General features: G+C 43.7%; 1 protein-coding gene across 5 annotated transcripts in view; it reads left to right on the top strand.

Annotated features, from left to right (window-relative positions):
• FBXO15 (F-box protein 15) overlaps positions 1–17595 on the top strand; it is a 49063-nt gene extending 31468 nt beyond the window's left edge. For 4 of the 5 annotated variants that reach the window (XM_045041211.1, XM_011288129.4, XM_045041212.1 and 1 more), the window contains 2 exons: positions 14581–14705; positions 17212–17595. In XM_045041211.1, the coding sequence (XP_044897146.1) occupies positions 14581–14705; positions 17212–17478 (392 nt within the window). In that variant the 3' untranslated portion in view covers positions 17479–17595. The remainder of the gene's footprint in view (positions 1–14580; positions 14706–17211) is intronic. The other variant, XM_011288130.4, reaches the window with a different exon arrangement.
• The last annotated feature ends 984 nt before the right edge of the window (positions 17596–18579 follow it).

Here is an 18579-nt window from a genome sequence, read left to right as displayed (position 1 = left end):
TGATTTGAGAACTGAAAGTGACATCCGATTGTTTTAAATTAACCTGTGCCTTTGAATGTTAGCTTGACTCTTTAAACAAGCTGTTGAATACAGCAGAGGGTGGTGGCTATTGTAGTGGCCGCTGGGTGGGCTGTGTGAAGGGAGCTACCTTGGCGCTGCGTGTGGCCATGGACGGTTATCAATGTCCTCTCTTGTAGGGGGCGGCCACGTCAGAACCTGCCTTCCAAGGCTCCTCGAGGCTCAGGGAGGTAATAATGGTCGCCTCCAGGATGCCCGGCCATATACAAATATGTTTGTATATTTCTCTTCTGATTGAATTTCCATGGGTCTGTTCAGTTTGATTGGTTCCATAGTTTCGGTGACTTACAGGAGTTTCATTCATTGAAAATATTTTCTCCATTTTGTCTTTTGCCTTTTCATTGAGTGTATGTTGCTTTTGGATCTCTCAAAGGTTTTTGATTGTATGTAAACCCATGCTTCCTTTTGATTAACATGAAATGTATAAAGTCTATAGATTCCCAAGCCCTTCCCTCTAAGGACTCTCTCTCTCTCTGTTGAGAATCACCATACCCCTTCTTCTTGTATCCCCAGCAGGCAAGAAGATGTTTCAAGCTTTACTTGTGTATTTTCCTTTTAAGTTTTTTTATTTATCTAAGTAATCTCTACCTCCAACATGGGGCTCAAACTCAGGACCCCGAGGTGAAGAGTCGCATGCTCTTCACATGGAGCCAGCCAGGGGCCCCTCTTGTGTCGTTTGTTATGAAAGTATGTGTCCCTCCCCCCCCCATACAAAATTTCTTACTGATGATTTTTTATCTAGGTTTTCTTCATTACTTTAATCCATTTATTCTATTAGGTGTATTTTAAAATTTTTTTTTTCAACATTTTAAATTTTTTTATTTTTGGGACAGAGAGAGACAGAGCATGAACGGGGGAGGGGCAAAGAGAGAAGGAGACACAGAATCGGAAACAGGCTCCAGGCTCTGAGCCATCAGCCCAGAGCCCAACGCAGGGCTCGAACTCACGGACCGCGAGATCGTGACCTGGCTGAAGTCGGACGCTTAACCAACTGCGCCACCCAGGCGCCCCATCTATTAGGTGTATTTAATAATCACTTGGCCAGATTTTTAAAATATCTCATTTGGATTTTGATGAGATTTTCAATAAATGTGTGTGTTAATTTGGAAGGCATCGATCTCTTCTAGTTAGGGTTTCAGACTCTCTTTCTCCTTAAGTCTCTGTCACTGCCCTTGGGAGGAGTGTTCTCTGTGTGGACCCTGCACGTTTCTCCACTCACTGATGCTTCCTTTTTGTGTTGCCCTAGTAAATTCTTTTAGGTTATGTTTCCATGATCTGTTAGATTCAGGCTCTTTCCTACAGAGTTTCTTCAATATGGTCTTCGTTAAAATACTGATTAAATAATACACGTTCAGTCCTTACTCTGTAAGACACAGTAGAAAATGTTGAGGGGGTAAAAAGAAGGTATGGGTTTCAGAAACTTCTTTTTTTCTTCCAGAAGAGTGGGTTTCAGCTCTTCAGCAGCAGAACCTGATAAAGCCCAGATAACCTGTCTTTAAAAGAGCTCTACTTTTAAATTTTTAATAGTTTGTTTCAGATATTTTTCATATGTAGCATGTTAATCTCATTTTTATTGTTATGATTCCAAAAATAAATGACTTGTTTTGTTCTGTGTTCCTTGATGCTAATTACTTTCTATGTTTCTAGGCCAGATTATTCTCTCTAAGCATTTATCATAACTGGAAGGCATTAGAAATAGTACAGTCCTGTCTGGATGGCGATTACCTATGAAAATTAGAACAGATAATTCTTTACAGCATCTTCCTCATTGGTTGTTAGTACATTTTTCCTATTTTGTCCATCCGGTGATCCCTTATGAAAAATCAGCATTACAGATTACTGTTCACACAACAGGAGAACCCAGATCTTTATATCTATTATGTCAGAGCTCATCAAGAGTAGGTGCCACTCTACCTGGAAGCGAGACAGGCCACATGGTTTGTGGGACCCAGTGCAAAATGAAGCCACCGGGCTCTTCCTTGGAAATGTAAAGATGTCACAATGGTGGCAGCAGAGCCCAGGGAGGGCCCTTCTCATCTTTTCTTGCTGTTCTGGACTGTGACTTCTGTTTGAGATTTGACCTCCGATTTTGATTTGTTCTTTCTCTCTGGCGATTTGAATTTTTAAAATCATTTAAAGGGAAGGTAATGAGGTCTTTGTTTATATTTTCATCTTCAAGGATATTGTTTAGATAATACATTGTGCTTTTTTCCCTAGATATTTATTAAGGCAATTGTGAAAAGTAGAATCTCTTACTTAAAACAAGCCGTTTGAGGAAGGGAAGTCTAATAAGAAACATAAATAATGGGTTTTGTAGTTTTTCCGTTGGTATGAATTTAGTTGTTGGTAAAACTTAGATCTTCAGGATTTGAGCTTAGAGTCACTTCTCAGATCACAAACATGTTACCATCCATGATTCCTGGGTTTTTTACAGACCTCTGGGAGTTTCTCCTGATTTCTTCTGGCTCTCTGTTCCCTTTCTGGCGTCATTTTTCGGGGCACACAGACTGGGTTTTACAGATGCAGTCAGATTACTTGGAGACCTTTTCCTTGTTGCCCTGTGGCCTCCCTGCCTCAATAGCTAAAGTACTTCTTCTCACCTTGACGTTGCTTTCCTCACTTGAAGGCTCCCCGGTTCCTTGGTCCCCAGTGCACGTTCGTTGGCGCTCTCAGACTCGACTTACCCCTTTTTGCTACTCAGACATCTTCTAATCAGCTCATAAGTCCCCTTTATATTTCATGTAAGACTCTTTAAGTATGATCACCGTCACCGTCCTGCTCTGTTCCTGGTTCTTGGGCTCACTACCTGCTGTGCTAAGAAAAATCGTCACCTTTGTGCTTCCTCCTGATCTTCCTCTCTCTTCTGCCACCACATTGTCACTGTATTACGGTCTCTTTGTATTCTTGTTTTTTTTTTTCCTGTTTCAGAGAAAAAGATGTCCCACTTCTTTCCAAAAAGTACATCCCAATTTCTCTTCCTAAATATATCTGCTCTTACCTGCTCTGGGCCCTGTGTTTAGCCTTTTGTCTCTTAGCATTGTCTCAAATCTGTTTTCCCATCATCTTCTTCTTTTTCACTCATTAATATATTCATATTTTCTGACTCAAAAATTATTTTAAAAGAACCAAAACACTTCTGTACAAATAAAGCAAATTTTGGTTTCAAGCTATGGAAAACCTAACCTAAAACTGGCTTAGCAGAAAGGATTCATGTTGTTGAAAAACCCAAGGGGATGTTTTATTTCAGACAGTTTGATGCAAGGGCTTGTTGCCTGTCAGGGGGACAGGATGTGTCTAGACAGCTTGTCTGTCCATCTTGGTCTGTCCATTCTCCATCTTCTTACTTCCCTACATCTGAATTCTGCTTCCTCCTTTCCAGGCAGCTCTGGCTAGCTCGAGAGCTCACGTCCAAGTCTGAGGTTCTCCTCCTGAGCACTCCTCCCTAAGAGTCTCATTGCATCTTCTTGACTCTGTTCGGGTTCTGAACTCACCCCTGACTCCGCCAGGTGCCAGGTGAATGGGATGCTCCCTATCTGGGTCTGGCTGCTACCGCCGGAGATACTGGGACTGAGCTGGAAGCGCGTCTCAGAGGAATATTAGAACATGCTTAGTGAGAGAAGCAGAACAGTTGCCGGAGAGCCCAACACAAATATCCATGTACCGTCCCCTTAAACGTGCGGAAGGACTACCCTAGAAAAAATAGCGTATTTTCAGATCAACTGGACTGACAGAAAATTGGTCCAATGGTACGGAAAGTAGAACCAGGTCTTGTGAAAACAGCGGTCTGAATCTTTATGCACGTCGATGGGAAAAGCTATTTTCAAACGTTATTGAATTAACGAGCAGGGAGCTTTTAAAGAGTCTGAGTGCACACTTTATCCTGTTTTTAATCAAGTTTCTTGTCACCAGTACCGGGGACAATACTCGCAGCAAATGTAGACTGTGAGGGTTCTTGCTGGCGTGAAAGAAATAGAGACTCTGTGGCTCAAAAGACTTAGGAGCTTTTACTAAACTCATCACACTCACCAACTCTGGACTCGGGAGGGAAATGGTCCTACAGATTTGAAAGTTTTCCTCCTCTGTCACCTTCCAGCACAGCTCTTCTTCCTGTCACTCGTGTGGCCACTACAGCCAGTGAAACGGAGGGGAAACTTCTGATCCTCAGCACGTTCGGAGACCTCTCCTTTCATAGTCCACTGATCTATGTCTGCGTTCAGCTACGTGAAATTAGTTTAATTTCACGTGCATCAGGGGTTTGGAAAACAGAGGTATCTGGAAACAGCCGAGAAAAGAGAGAAGCTGGGTGTTTGCCATGAGATTTGTGTTCCATACCTAACAAGGAAAAGGGGGAAATACTAAAGATTCTCTCACCCCAAGAGCATAGTGCCTATTCTATTTGATAGAGTCTAATGACATTTTTTTGTCGTTATTAATTATTCCTTTGTAGCGTTGGTGTCTGTGCAGCTTTCCATTGTTACTACTCGGTGGCGAATGTTTTTGAGATTGTAGGGTCTTCCTTCCTCTTTACCCGAGATTTATCTCCGCACCCCGAGAGTTGCTCCCCAATGTCCAGATGTCTGGTCCATTTATTCATGTTACCACGTCGGCGCCTCAGATGGCGCTCTAGGGCCTGTCTTACTCGATTTCCGCTCATCCAGTTATGTGTTTAGCTAGCCTGTGTTGCTGTTCTAGCTGTAGGCAGTTTTAATCCAATTTAACCCCCTTACCTCTTCTTCCTGTTTGCCATAGGAAGACCATGCAGTCAGACCAATTGGTCAGTCAATCTCTCTTCCCAACATTCTTTACTCTCCCTGCCTTTTCTGTGTTCTATTTATGGGCCAAAAAATGAATTCTAATCATAGCTGAAAAATGAGAAATGTTATTAGTAGTGCCATTAATCATGCCATAGGAGACATGACCTTTATTCCCAAAGACTGCAGGTTATTTTAGGAAATATCTAACATGCAAAAACAATCCACTATAATTAAATCTTCAGGTATATGTGCAGCAGGGTTAGAAAAGGAAGAGATTAGTGTAGGCTGAAAGGTGCTATAATCCATAGGGGTGAATGGTGAAGTTTTGAGGGACTAAATCCCTCAAAGGAAGAAGATCTGAGGACACAGATTTGGTTGGCATCCCCAGAGTTACCGGTTGGGTAGGCAAAGCATAGCTAGTTGCAGTAAGCAGAGGAAGGTTGATATAGCTGCTGATTGTTGACCTTTGTTGAGTGTGGTTTTTTTGTAACTTTTTATTTTGATGTAATTTCCAAGCTAGAAAAAATTACAAGAATACTACAGGTACTTACTTAGGGCTGATTTTGTTTCCCAATATATGGTCTTTTCGGAGGATGAAATGTTCTGAATATATCTGTGAAGTCCATCCGGTCCAGTGTGTCATTCAAAGCCATTGTTTCCTTGTTGATATTTTGAGTAGATGATCTGTCCATTGCTGTGAGTGGGGTGTTGAAGTCTCCTACTATTATGGTATTACTATCGATGAGTTTCTTTATGTTTGTGATTAATTGATTTATATATTTGGGTGCTGTCATATTTGGCGCATAAATGTTTACGATTGTTAGGTCTTCTTGGTGGATAGACCCCTTAATTATGATATAGCATCCATCTTCATCTCTTGAGACAGTGTTTATTTTAAAGTCTAGATTGTCTGATATAAGTATGGCCATTCTGGCTCTTTTGTTGACCATTAGCATGATAGATGGTTCTCCATCCCCTTACTTTCAATCTGAAGGTGTCTTTAGGTCTAAAGTGGGTCTCGTAAACACCGTATAGATGGATCTTGTTTTCTTATCCATTCTGTTACCCTATGTCTTTTGATTGGAGCATTGAGTCCATTGATGTTTAGAGTGAGTACTGAAAGATAGGAATTTATTGCCGTTATGATGCTTGTAGAGTTGGAGTTTCTGGTGGTGTTCTCTGGTCCTTTCTAATCTTTGTTGCTTTATTTATTTATTATTAATTAATTTATGTTTTCATCTTTTCTCCCCTCAGAGTCCCCCTTAAAATTTCTTGCAGGGCTGGCTTAGTGGTCACAAATTCCTTTAATTTTTGTTTGTCTGGGAAACATTTTATCTCTCCTTCTACTTTGAATGACAGCCTTGCTGGATAAAGAATTCTTGGCTGCATATTTTTCTGATTCAGCACACTGAATATATCCTGCCACTCCTTTCTGGCCTGCCAAGTTTCTGTGGGTAGGTCTGCTGCAAACCTGATCTGTCTTCCCTTGCAGGTTAAGGACTTTTTTCCCTTGATGCTTTCATGATTCTCTCCTTGCCTGAGTATTTTGTGAATTTGACTATGATATGCCTTGTTGATGGTCGGTTTTTGTTGAATCTAATGGGGGTCCTGTGTGCTTCCTGGATTTTGATGTCTGTGTCTTTCCCCAGGTTAGGGAAGTTTTCCACTATGATTTGCTCACCTAACCCTTCTACCCCTATTTCTCTCTCTTCCTCTTCTGGGACCCCTATGATTCTGATGTTATTCCTTTTTAATGAGTCACTGATTTCTCTAATTCTTAAATTGTGCTCTTTGCCTTAATCTCCCTCTTTTTTTCTGCTTCATCATTCTCTATAAGTTTGTCCTCTACATCGCTGATTCTCTGTTCTGCCTCCTCCATCCTTGCCACTGCGGCATCCATCCATGATTGCAGCTCATTTATAGCATTTTTAATTTAATTCTGGCTATTTTTTGCTTCTTTTATCTCTGCAGAAAGGGATTCTAATCTATTTTTGACTCCAGCTAGTATTCTTGTTATCGTGACTCTAAATTCTGGTTCAGACATCTTGTTTATATCTGTGTTGGTTAAATCCATGGCTGTCGTTTCTTTGTGCTCTTTCTTTTGGGTTGAATTCCTTCGTTTTGTCATTTTGAAGGGAGAAAAGGAATTAATGAGGTAGAAAAATTAAAATAAAAAAACTAAAATTAAAAAAATATTAGAATTAAAGAATTAAACACACACACACACACACACACACACACACACACACACACACACAAATTGAATAAATGATGCTAGATCCTAGGTGTGTTTTGGTCTGGGTGTTGAAAGTGGTTTGACAGATTAGAGAAAAAGGGGGGGGGGAGAAGAAAAAAAAGGGAAATTGAGAATTTGAAAAAATGAATACACTGAAGTAGACTAAAATGAGATGATGGAGGTAAAATAGAATTTGAAAAAATATACACAGAAGTAAATAGAAAAAATATAAAGAAAAATATTTTTATTAAAAATTAAAAATAAAAATGAATCTTTTCTATGTTCAAGAAATAGAAAAGAAATGAAAAAGAGAAAAAAGAAAAAAGGAAAGAAGGAAATCGTTTGAAAATTTGAAGAAGTGAATACACTGTAGTAGACTGAAATAAAATTATGAAAGTAAAATAGAATTTGAGAAAATTTACACAAAAGCAAAAAATATAGTAAAAAAGCTAATGAAAAATATTTTTAATAGAAATTGAAGGTAAAAATGAAGTTTTTCTCTTTCTGCATTAAAGAAAAAGAAAAGAAATGGAAAAGAGAAAAAAAGGAAAAAAAGGAGATCGTTTGAAAATTTGAAAAGGTGAATACATGGAAGTAGACTAAAATAAAATGACGGAAGTAAAATAGAATTTGAAAAAATTTACACAAAAGTAAAAAATATAGTAATTAAAGAAAATATTTTTAATAAAAATTGAAAATAAAAATGAATTTTTTCTTTTTCTGTATTCAAGAAGAAGTGTAAAAGAGAAAAAAAAAGGAAAGTAAGAAAATTGAAAAGATGAACCTACTAACAGATTGAAGTAGGACTGAAATTGCTTCGTTTTCCCCTAGAGGTCGGTCCATGTAGCTCTTTATAGTCCATAGATGAAGCCAGCGGTGAGGTTTGTGTTCTTGAAGAGGGAAGTTGGCCCAGTTGGGTGGGGCTCGGTGTAACGGCTCCGCTCTCCCCTAGATGGCGCTGCCAGCCTCCTGGGGTGGATTCTTGCCCTGCTCGTAGGTGCGCGTGCGTGCGCATGTGCGGGAGTGGTGAAAAATGGCGCCGGCCAGCCACCCAGTCCGTTCCCCCGGATCAGCAGTCGCGCACCAGTCCTCCGTCTTCAGCTCTCATCCACTCCCCTCTTTTCCACTCTCCGTGACCAGGCCCCAGGCAGTACCTCTCTCCTGAGGTTTGTCTCAGATGCAGCTGTTTTCCCCGGCCCCTTGCTTCCAAAGGACTGAGGCTTTGACCCGTTCCGCCCCTCTGCGGGAGGGTCTCTCCGAGCAGTGGCCGAATGAGCAATGGCCGAATGTCGGCTGCACCCAGGAACGCCCGCTGGACCCTGCTGCTGCCGGTGCCCCGAGACTGCGGTCAGGTGCCAGCCCGCCCCAGAAAAAAGTTCATGAGACGGTGTAGCAGCAGCGTTTCAGGGATTATGGAAAATCACAACACACGCCTGGCACCAGGCTTCACCCTCCATGACCTTGTTCCAGCACCAGAGAATGTGGCCATCTTCTGGGGTCTGCCGGGTCCAGGTGGCTTCAACAGTCTCTATCAAATGCCCTTTCAGCTCTGGAACCGCTTTTCCCCGTGTGGCCCGAAAACCTCCCGGACCCCACTCTGTTCCTGGGGATTCGCCCTTCCCACCAGAGCACCGCCAGGTAGGGAGCTGCGGAGTCGCAGCCTTTGCGCTCCCCTTGTTACAGTCTTAATGGAATCGAAACCCTCTCCTTTCTCCTTTCTCCCTTTTTAGTTTAGTGCCTGAGGCCGTTTCCAATTTTCTACTTTATCTCCAGCTGCTTTTGGGGAGGGGTGCTTTGCCCGTATTCTCCCCTTCCCCCCCTCCCATCTCTCTCCTCTCTCCGCTTGCAAAAGCACCTCCCTTCCTGCGCCTTCTTGCTCCCCAAGTTCACTTCTCTGCACCGCGTACCTGCTGAATTCTGTGGTTCAGGTTGTGCAGATTGTTGTGTTAGTCCTCCAGTCAGTTTTCTAGGTGTGTAGGATGGTTTAGTGTTGGTCTGGCTGTGTTCCATGGATGCGAGACACACAGAAAATTTCCATGTTGTTCTGCCATCTTGGCTCCTCCTCTCCAGAGAGAGTTTATGTATTAAAAATTGCCAGACATTTTTCTATGTATAAGAAAATTTTATGTATGAGAAATTACCAAATATTTTTTACAGTGTTTGTACCATTTTATACCCCCTCCCCCCCAGCAGCGTACAGTATGGTTATATGGTTGTTCCATATCCCACCAACATTTGATGTTATTAGTCTTTTAAATTTTAGTCATTCCAGCCTGTGGGAGTAGGATCAGGACTTCGTGGCTTTGATTTGCGTCTCCCTGATGGCCAGTAGTGGTGAACACCTTTTTGTGTGCCTCTTGGCCATTTTCATATCTTTTTGAAGTGTGTGTTAATCCTTTTGCCTTTTTAAAACAGTTAACTCTTTATTTGTGAATTACATGATTTTTTTGTGTTTTCTGAATGCCAGTCCCTTGGCGGATAAATGTTCTGCAAGTATCTTTTCACAGTTTGTGGCTGGCTTACTCATTGCCTTCAAGGTATCTTAAAAATTTTGTTCAGTAAGGTATAATTGACATATTACATGACTTTCTGGTGTACAGTATAACGACTGGATATTCACACAGTCTGAAATGATCACTATCATAAGTCTAGTTACCATCTGTCACCATATAGAAAATTGTAGGATTTACTCTTCTGGCAACTTTCAAGTATGCTCGACCAATATTTGACTATAGTCCCCGTGCTGTACTCACTTATTTTATAACCATTAAGTTTGTGTCTCTTCACCTGCTTCACTCATTTCATCCACTCCTCCCCTCTGGCAGCAATCATTCTGTTCTCTGTATTTATTTCTTTTGTTTTTCAGATTACACATATAAGTGAAATCCACATATTTGTCTTTCTGTGTCTGGCTTGTGTCACTTAGCATAATGTTCTTTGGGTCCATCCATGTCATTGCAAATAAAGGATTTCCTTCTTTTTTATGGCCGAATATTCCATTTAGTGTGTGTGTGTGTGTGTGTGTGTGTGTGTGTGTGTGTGTGTATTACAGATTTTTATCCATTCGTCTGTTGATGGACACTTAGGTTGTTTTCATGCCTAGGCTGTTATAAATCATGCTTTAGTGAATAATGCAATGCTAAGATTTGTTTTTTGAGCTAGTGATTATATTTCCTTTGGACAAATATCCAGAAGTGGAATTTCTAGATTACACAGTAATTTTTTAAAAACAATTTTGAGGAACATCTATACTGTTTTCCATGGTGGAGAGGATGAATTAATGTAGCTAATTACCACCAACAGTGCACGAGGGTTCTCCTTTCTCCACCTCCTCACCAGTACTTGTTATTTCCTTTTTTTTTTTTTTTTTTTTTTTTTTTTTTAATAATTGCCATTCTGACAGGTGTGAGGAGATACCTCATAGTGGTTTTGATTTGATTCTCTGGTGATGAGTGATGTTGAGAATCTTTCCATGTGTCTGTTGGACATCTGGATGTCTTCTTTGGGAAAATGTCTACCCAGATTCTCTTCCCATTTTTAAATTGGATTTTCTTTTGACATTGAGTTTTATGAGTTCTTTTTTTTTTTTTTTAATTTTTTTTTCAACGTTTATTTATTTTTGGGACAGAGAGAGACAGAGCATGAATGGGGGAGGGGCAGAGAGAGAGGGAGACACAGAATCGGAAACAGGCTCCAGGCTCCGAGCCATCAGCCCAGAGCCTGACGCGGGGCTCGAACTCATGGACCGCAAGATCGTGACCTGGCTGAAGCCGGACGCTTAACCGACTGCGCCACCCAGGCGCCCCATATGAGTTCTTTATATATTTCGCATGTTAACCCCTTGTTGCCCATATTATTTGCAGATATCTTCTTCCATTCGGTAGGTAGTCTTTTCACTTTGTTGATGGTTTCCTATGCTGTGCGGAAGCTTTTTAGTTCGATGGAGTCCCATTTGTTTATGTTTTGCTTTTGTTGCCTTTGCTTTTGGAGTCAGATCCCAAAATGTATCACCAAGACCTATGTCAAGGAGCTTATTATTTTTTTTCTAGGAGTTTTATGGTTTCTGGTATGGTTTCTTACATTCAAGTCTGAATCCATTTTGAGTTAATTTTGTATATGGTGTAAGATAAGGGATCCAGTTTTATTTTATTTTTTTTTTTGCGTGTGGCTATCCAGTTTTCCCAACTCCATTCATTGAAGAGACCATCCTTTCCCCATTGTATGTTCTTAACTCTTAATGATATGCTTTAATGACCAGAAGTTTCACATTTGGATGAAATCTAATTTATCAAGTTTTTAAAATTTTGTCTTTTTTTTTTTTTTTTTTTGGTCTTAAAAACTTTTTCTACCCCAGGTTATAGAGGTATGCTTTCTTCCTTCAAGTTGTATTATGGTTTTGACTTTTATATTTAGGTCTGTTATCCAACCCTAATTAATTTTTGTGTAAAGTATAAGGTAAGGGATGAGGTTCATTCTGTTTTTCCATATTGATAAGAAGTTATTTGCACCATTTGTGAAAAGATTTTCTCATTAAATTATCTTGATGTCTTTGTCAGAGGTCAACTTCCAGTAAGAGTATTGTTCTATTTTTGGACCCATCTGTTCTGTTCTTGTGTGTCTTCATTGCTGTACATCTATAGTAAGTCTAGAAGTCAACTTTTTTTTTCTTCTTAAGATTGTGTGGCTATTTTAGGTCCTTAGTATTTCCATGTGAATTTTAGAAGCAGCTTGTTAATTTTTATTTTTTATTTTTCTATGTTTAATATTTATAAATTATTAATTAAAATGTCTCCTGGGTTTACGATTAGGATTGCATTGAACCTGTAGATCATTTGGGTGAATGGATGTCTCAATAATTATTGAGTCTTGCAATCCACGTACATGGTACACATCTTTTGTCTCCTCTGCTGTAGGTTTGACTCTTTAGATAGAGTATTATTGTTGATATAGTGCATCTAAGGTGCTTAGCACATTTAGTCTGGGATATATAATAATCTACCCTTTAATGTTAATATATATTATTAGTTACATTAGTTCACAAAGCCTTATAAAGTACCTTCTGTGTGTGTTCTTATTTTACTCAGCTTAGAGCTTGACCATGGTTACACAGCTAATAAATGGCTGGGCAGGGTTTGGAATGAGGCCTTTATGACTCTAAAAGCCATGCCTGTAACTGAATGTCACTGGAAGCCAAGGGCAGTGAGCCTCGAATTTAATTTGTCTGCATTTTGGGGATGGTCTTATGTTTTGGTAGGTTAAAGTTGGAATTTCCAACAACAGAATTTATTCTGAATGATTTAAACAACACAGGAACTCGCTAAGGGTACATTATCTCACAGAGAAGGAACCCTGGCCACTTATGGCCTTGTTATAGGAAGGTTGGGGAGGGGAGGAGATACGTGAGCATTGGACTCCCAGCTGGAGGGATTACCACAAATTTGGAGGAGGAGCCATAAGTGATTCCCCAGCATATGTTGTCTGCTAATTTATAGGTTTTCCTCTACTGGCAGTAATACGAAAGCAAGATTTCATGAGAATTTAAATCTATATTGTAAATTCGCAGCTAGTGTTTAAGCAAATAGGTGATTATGTTCCCCCTTTTGTATATGTGTTAATCTGTTATAAGAAAGACTCTAGACACATAACAGCGTTTGAGTCGTGTCTCTGCACTTACGACTGGCATGACCTTGCCCGAGGTACTGTTAACCTGTGTGTAGTTCTCTCACCTGTGAATTCAGAACATACAATGCCTCATTCATAGTAGTATCTTAAGATGTCTTGAGCTACCGTGCATAAAGCGCTTAATATAATGCTTGATGTACAGTAAGAACTCAAAAATATTACCTATTTTATAGATACACGTTTTCGCATACGTTCTGTGTGCGGATTGTTTAACTGTGGGGAGGGCCTAACCTTTTTCTCCTATAGATACAGGCACTTACAGAGTGCGTAGAAAGAGCCTTGACCTTTCAAGATACGGCAAATGTTAAAGTTGTTCTAAAGTGGGAGAATATTTGGTGATAAAATACCAGCAGCCCTTGCTTCCACAGAGGTTTCATGTTTATTAGCTTAGACAATTGCCACTGAGCTGTTATGCGCTGCTGTACTTCGGAGTCCATTTTCTGCAGTGTCCTGAGGACAAGCCACATGGAAAATGAACTCGCGGTTTTCTGTGTGGCGTCGTCTGGCTGCCAGGACACATGCCAGCCGGTCGGAGGTCTCTCTCGATTTTGCACATGGCTGTGCAGTAATACAGAGCAGAGCAGAGCCGCATCTGGTCCATTCTGAATGTCATTACCGCGTCTCCTCTGAGGCCCCACTTCTCGCAGCTCCCCCCCCCCCCCCCCCCCCGCTTGCATGGAGCCCTGCCGAGGTGACAGCAGAGCGTTGCCTGGGAAGGGACAGTGTCCTGTGGCGTGCACTCCTGCACCTGGGGAGAAGGGGGGGGGACAACGCACGGTTCTTGCTAGTCGCTCAGTGGAGGAGGGGACTGGGGGGGCTGTGGGCTGCCTCTGTCCTTGCTGCAGAAGGGCTCCCGGCGCCCTGCTGCAGGACTGGGAGCTCTGCTCCGAGGGGATGTGTTGCCTGGAACGCATCACCGTGTCGCCCAGGGGGCCGCTGGCGAAGCAGCGCTCAAGCTCCACTCGGTGACCACATGGTCCAGGATGTCTAGGGCAGCGCTTGGGCTCCGCAGACAGCTTCCGTGGGCTTCCTTCTGTCCCCCGCAGTCACCCACCTTGGGCCAAAGAGCGTCCGCTCCCCTCTGTTCTTCCGTCTGCTCTGCCCCAGGACTCACCTCTTACCCCGTGCAGGTGTCTCAGAAAGCTTGTGGCCTGCGAAGGAGCGGCACGTTCGGCAGTCACTTTCCGGGTGCGGGCAGTGACGTGCCAAGCTGCTTGTCACGGGACACCCAGTGGTACCGGGAGTCCCGAGCACAGAGCACAGGGCCTGGGAGAGTGGGACATGGCAGCGGGGTCGTGCGGGGCTCTTGACCGTGACCAGGCTGCTCTTAGCGCCTCGCTGGTCACGGGGCCGGGTGTCCGCCTTCCGGCTGCTGTGTGTGCAAGGATGCTCACCCACCAGGAAGCGTGTGCGCGCGGCTCTGAATCTCGTCCGTGCGCCCCAGCTCTCAAAACTCCTCAGTCCGGCCCATTGCCCTCCTTGACCCCCCACGTTCAGTGTCCTTTCTGGACCACTTTGGCATCTGCTATCCTAAGCTGCACAGTTCTCCTTTACCGTTTTTAGCACCGTAGGTATAGTCAAATCAGAAGGACCCCTGCCTCCTTAGCAATCTCCCTCTGGGTGACAGGTAGGAATCCAGGTGCACCCCAGGTGTCTCCCTGACTCACCTTTTAGATCGTGTCTCCAGCGTACGGGCCACTGGCCTCAGGCCACATGTCCGAACCTGGGCCTCAGCGCCATGAGGCCTTCTTTATGAAGCAGCCCTCCTGAAGAGTCCTGACTTGTCCTGCATGGGCATGTCGTAATTGTAAAACTCTTAAATCTTTTCAGGGTACATTGAAGATGGCTATGTGAAGATTGTTGTTATAAGTTTTAAAAATAACACAGAACACCTACCTCTTATTGGAAAAGTTGGCCTCTCTTGGAGAACTGATATTTTTGATGGCTGTATAAAGGTAATTTGTTGTTTAATTTTCTTAATGTAACCTGGTTTCTGTGTGATAAAAGAAGTCTGTTGATGTATATCTGTGATCCTGCTTTTGAAGTCCTAGTTTGACTGTTCTAATGTCTGAAGATATGTGCACTTTCTCTTGGGCACAGACAGTCGATGCATTCAACAGGTGCCTGTTGCGTGCCTTCTGTTTTTCGTTGAGTGTGGGGAGGGGGGCAAGCTTGCAGCACATTCTTGTACCCTTGCCCCCCTGAAGCCCCTCTGTCTGTCTGTCTTGTGGAAAAAGAGTGGTGCTCTTGGTCGGACCAGGCAAGTAGCATTTATTCAACATCTTAAATGCTCATACACCACGTTAAAAGTCAGGATACGGATACTTCCGTGAATACCCTTCCTTGAACAGTGACATTAATTGGTGTCTCATCAGAAGTTAGCCACATGGACGGGAGAGTTTATTTAGTGGTTGGGGGTTGGCAGGGATGGAGGGAGTTGGCAGGAGGAGGAGGAGGTGGAGGAGGGTGAGAGCCCTTGTAACTTAGTTTTGTTCTCTTCTGTGATCTTGTGCCCATGGCCGCCCCTGGTTCTCCCTGTTCGCCATCTTTATTTTGTGGGATGAATAGCATTCTTATATTCCAGGTGAGCCGGTGGGATCTGTCTCCAGTAACATGGCTTTTTTTCTGCCGTACAAGTTAGAACAATTACTGATGATGACTGAGACCAAGCATTCAAAGCAGTTAATTATCAGGTGTGCCTGGTGGCTCAGTGGGTTAAGCTTCTTACTTCGGCTCAGGTTATGGTCTCACGGTGGTGAGTTCAGAGCCCCGCGTCGGGCTCTGTGCTGACCGCTCAGAGCCTGGAACCTGCTTCGGATACTGTGTCTCCCTCTCTCTCTGCCCCTCCCCCGTTCACACTCTGTCTCTTTCTTTGTCTCTCTCTCTCTCTCTCTCTCTCTATGTATATTTATTTATTTTGAGAGAGAAAGAGAGCATGAGCATGGGAGAGGCAGAGAGAGAGGGAGAAAGAAAATCCCAACAGGCTCCGGCTGACAGCCCCATGTGGGGCTTGATCCCATGAACCCTGGGATTGTGACCTGAGCTGAAATCAAGAGTCAGACGCTCTTTTTCTTTATTAGAGTCAGATTATGGTCTCAAATACATTTTAGAGACGCCTGCAGTGGTTGATGTCAGTCCTGAGTCCCCACCCGACAGCTGCTCGGTAACTGGCCGCCATACTGTTTTACAGACCGTTCTGACAGCCAGGGTGGGAGCCCTGCTTCAGTCTTCGGTCTGATTCAGTGACGCTCGGAACGAAACCTGTCCCGCTCTGCCTTCTCTCCGTTCCTCTCAGACGTGCCGGCTGACGGGGTGTCCTTTGCTAAGGCTTTTCTTCTGTCTGTTCCTTTACTTTAGCCTTTCATTGCCTTGGCGTTTTTAATGTTTATCTGAACTCACTTCTAAATCCATTTTAATTCAAGCTAGAGATTTGAGTATAACCGTGGTTGATGGGTGCGTCACAGGCTCATGTGTGGTGATGGCTGTGCCCCCCGCCCTGTCCCCCACAAGATGCGTTGGCCAGTTTACAGACCGTGCTGCAGCGGCCTGGGTGATTGAGGGGGTCGGGCACCTTGGGAGAACCCAACACCCCACGTCTGACCTCAGCCTTTGACACGGCAGAGTTCTTGGGCAAAGGGGGTGCAGGTGGGGAGAACGGACTTGCCCTGCAGGGAAGGTGGGTTCTGCCTACTGCTTGGATGTGTACATTCTAGAAGTTCATGTTGAGAGAGACAGATTTGGGAAGGGGTAATTGGAAACAGTTCTCTTGAGGAGAAAGGCAGAAGGTAGGTAGAGGAAGATTTGAGGGAGGTTATAAAACACCTCTCCCCCTCCCCCTCCCCCCCCCCAGGACAGAAGTGATTTGTTATGGAGAAGGAACCAAATGGGAAAGGAGCCCCGCTTCCTGGGACTGGATGGGGAGTCAAGTGCAGAGGAGAGGAGGAGGGGGCCTCTGTGTCTGTGAAGCGGGGTCTGGGTCTCATCCGCTGAGTCTGGGAAGGGGAGGACCGGCGGAGGCTGTCTGTCCATCTCGAACCTCCCCCGTGTGACCCGGCTGCCTGCAGGGAGTGAACTGGTGCCGGAGGAGGGAAGGAGTAGCGGGGGGGGGCGTGTAAGGACCACCAACATCCCCGTGCTGCGTCACCGCTGCCACCCCCATTTACTGCTCTGTTGTGCAGCGGACACGCGTGGTGGAGGTGATGAGGGCGAGCTGGCCCGCCGCCCTCGTGACCCCGACCCCTGGTGCCCCTCGCCCCACCCGCTGCTCGTCCTTCTCGCGCTCGGTGTGCATCTGCCTCCGCCTGCCGTTCTGCTCTCTTTCCTCGTCTCCCTCCCCTCCCACTCCATCCTTCACGACATGGCTTCGTCTGTCCCTCCAGGCACACATCAATCAGACCTGGAAAGCAGGTCTAATTGGCCGTTTTTCCCTGACACTTATGAATGTTTGTGTTTATTTTGTAGAGTTGTTCTATAATGGACATAACTCTTTTGGATGAATATGGGAAACCGTTTTGGTGTTTCAGTTCTCCGGTTTGCATGAGGGCTTTGGGGCCCTCTGACGGTCCCAGCTTCTTGGGACAGACTTCCTGTGTTGACTATGTGGACTCGGAAGGAAAAGTGCACGTGGAGCTGGTGTGGATCAAGGAGACCGAAGAGTACTTCATCGTCAGCCTGGTCCTGTACCTGAGGATAGCGAAAATAAACCGCTGGTTTGGGACGGCATACTGAGTGCTGGCAGCGGGTGGCAGATCAGTGTCGCTGTTTGTTTACCTTGGACTCATCGTTCTGTTCTTGGTGTTGGGAGTTAAAATAAAGTAGTAGTCTGTCTGGTGCCTTTTTCTTTCACATTAGAAGTTGTGATTCCTGGGTCATTTTCAAGCTAATGTGTAGAGGACTAAGTTAAAATTTAAAAACGTCCCAATGAAAATTCATACAAAATAAGAAACAAGATATCTGCTTCTCTTCTGCCATGCAACTTAAAAAGCAAGGAATTCTTCTGACGCATATGATTGTGTGGTCACTGTGTGTGTGTAGGTGTGTGTGATCACTCTGTGTGTGTGTGTATGTGCATGTGTGATCACTGTGCATATGTGTGATTACTGTGTATGCATGTGTGTGATCACTGCACGTGTGTATGTGTATGTATGTGTGATCACTGTGCGTGTGTGTATGTGCAAGTGTGTGATCACTGTGCGTGTGTGTATGTGTGCATGTGTGATCACTGTGTGTGTGTATACATGTGTGATTGCCCTGTGTATATATGTGTGTGTGATCACTCTGTGTGCACGTGTATATGTGCATGTGTGATCACTCTGTGTGTGTGTGTATGTGCAAGTGTGTGATCACTGTGCATGTGTGCATGTGTGTGCATGTGTGATCACTGCGTGTGTGTATACATGTGTGATTGCCCTGTGTATATATGTGTGTGTGATCACTGCGTGTGTGTATGTGTATGTTTGATCACTCTGTGCGTGTGTATATGTGCAAGTGTGTGATCACTGTGTGTGCATGTTTATGTTGTATAGATAGGGTTTTTTTTCCCCTTATTGGGTAGAACCTCAAATAAGAAAATGTATATAAATATGAACCTCATTAAACTTAGAAAGTGCTGTGTTCCTGGCATTCAGCAACCACGTTAGTATTTGATGAAACAAAGTAAAATACCTAGTGCACAGGGGAAGATGTATCTGAAATCATCAGGACAAACTGTTGCTGCTTAAGAGCAAAGTGTGATACAAACGCAGTAATGCCCCCCCCCCCCCATGTTAGTGGAGGCGCTAAGTTAGTAGTGAGCACATCCTATGCAGAGATGTCTTCAGAGAACTGACA

The sequence above is a fragment of the Felis catus genome, chromosome D3, assembly GCF_018350175.1.
Source record: "Felis catus isolate Fca126 chromosome D3, F.catus_Fca126_mat1.0, whole genome shotgun sequence".
Lineage (NCBI taxonomy): Eukaryota > Metazoa > Chordata > Mammalia > Carnivora > Felidae > Felis > Felis catus.
This window is presented reverse-complemented; position numbering and strand designations above follow the sequence as displayed.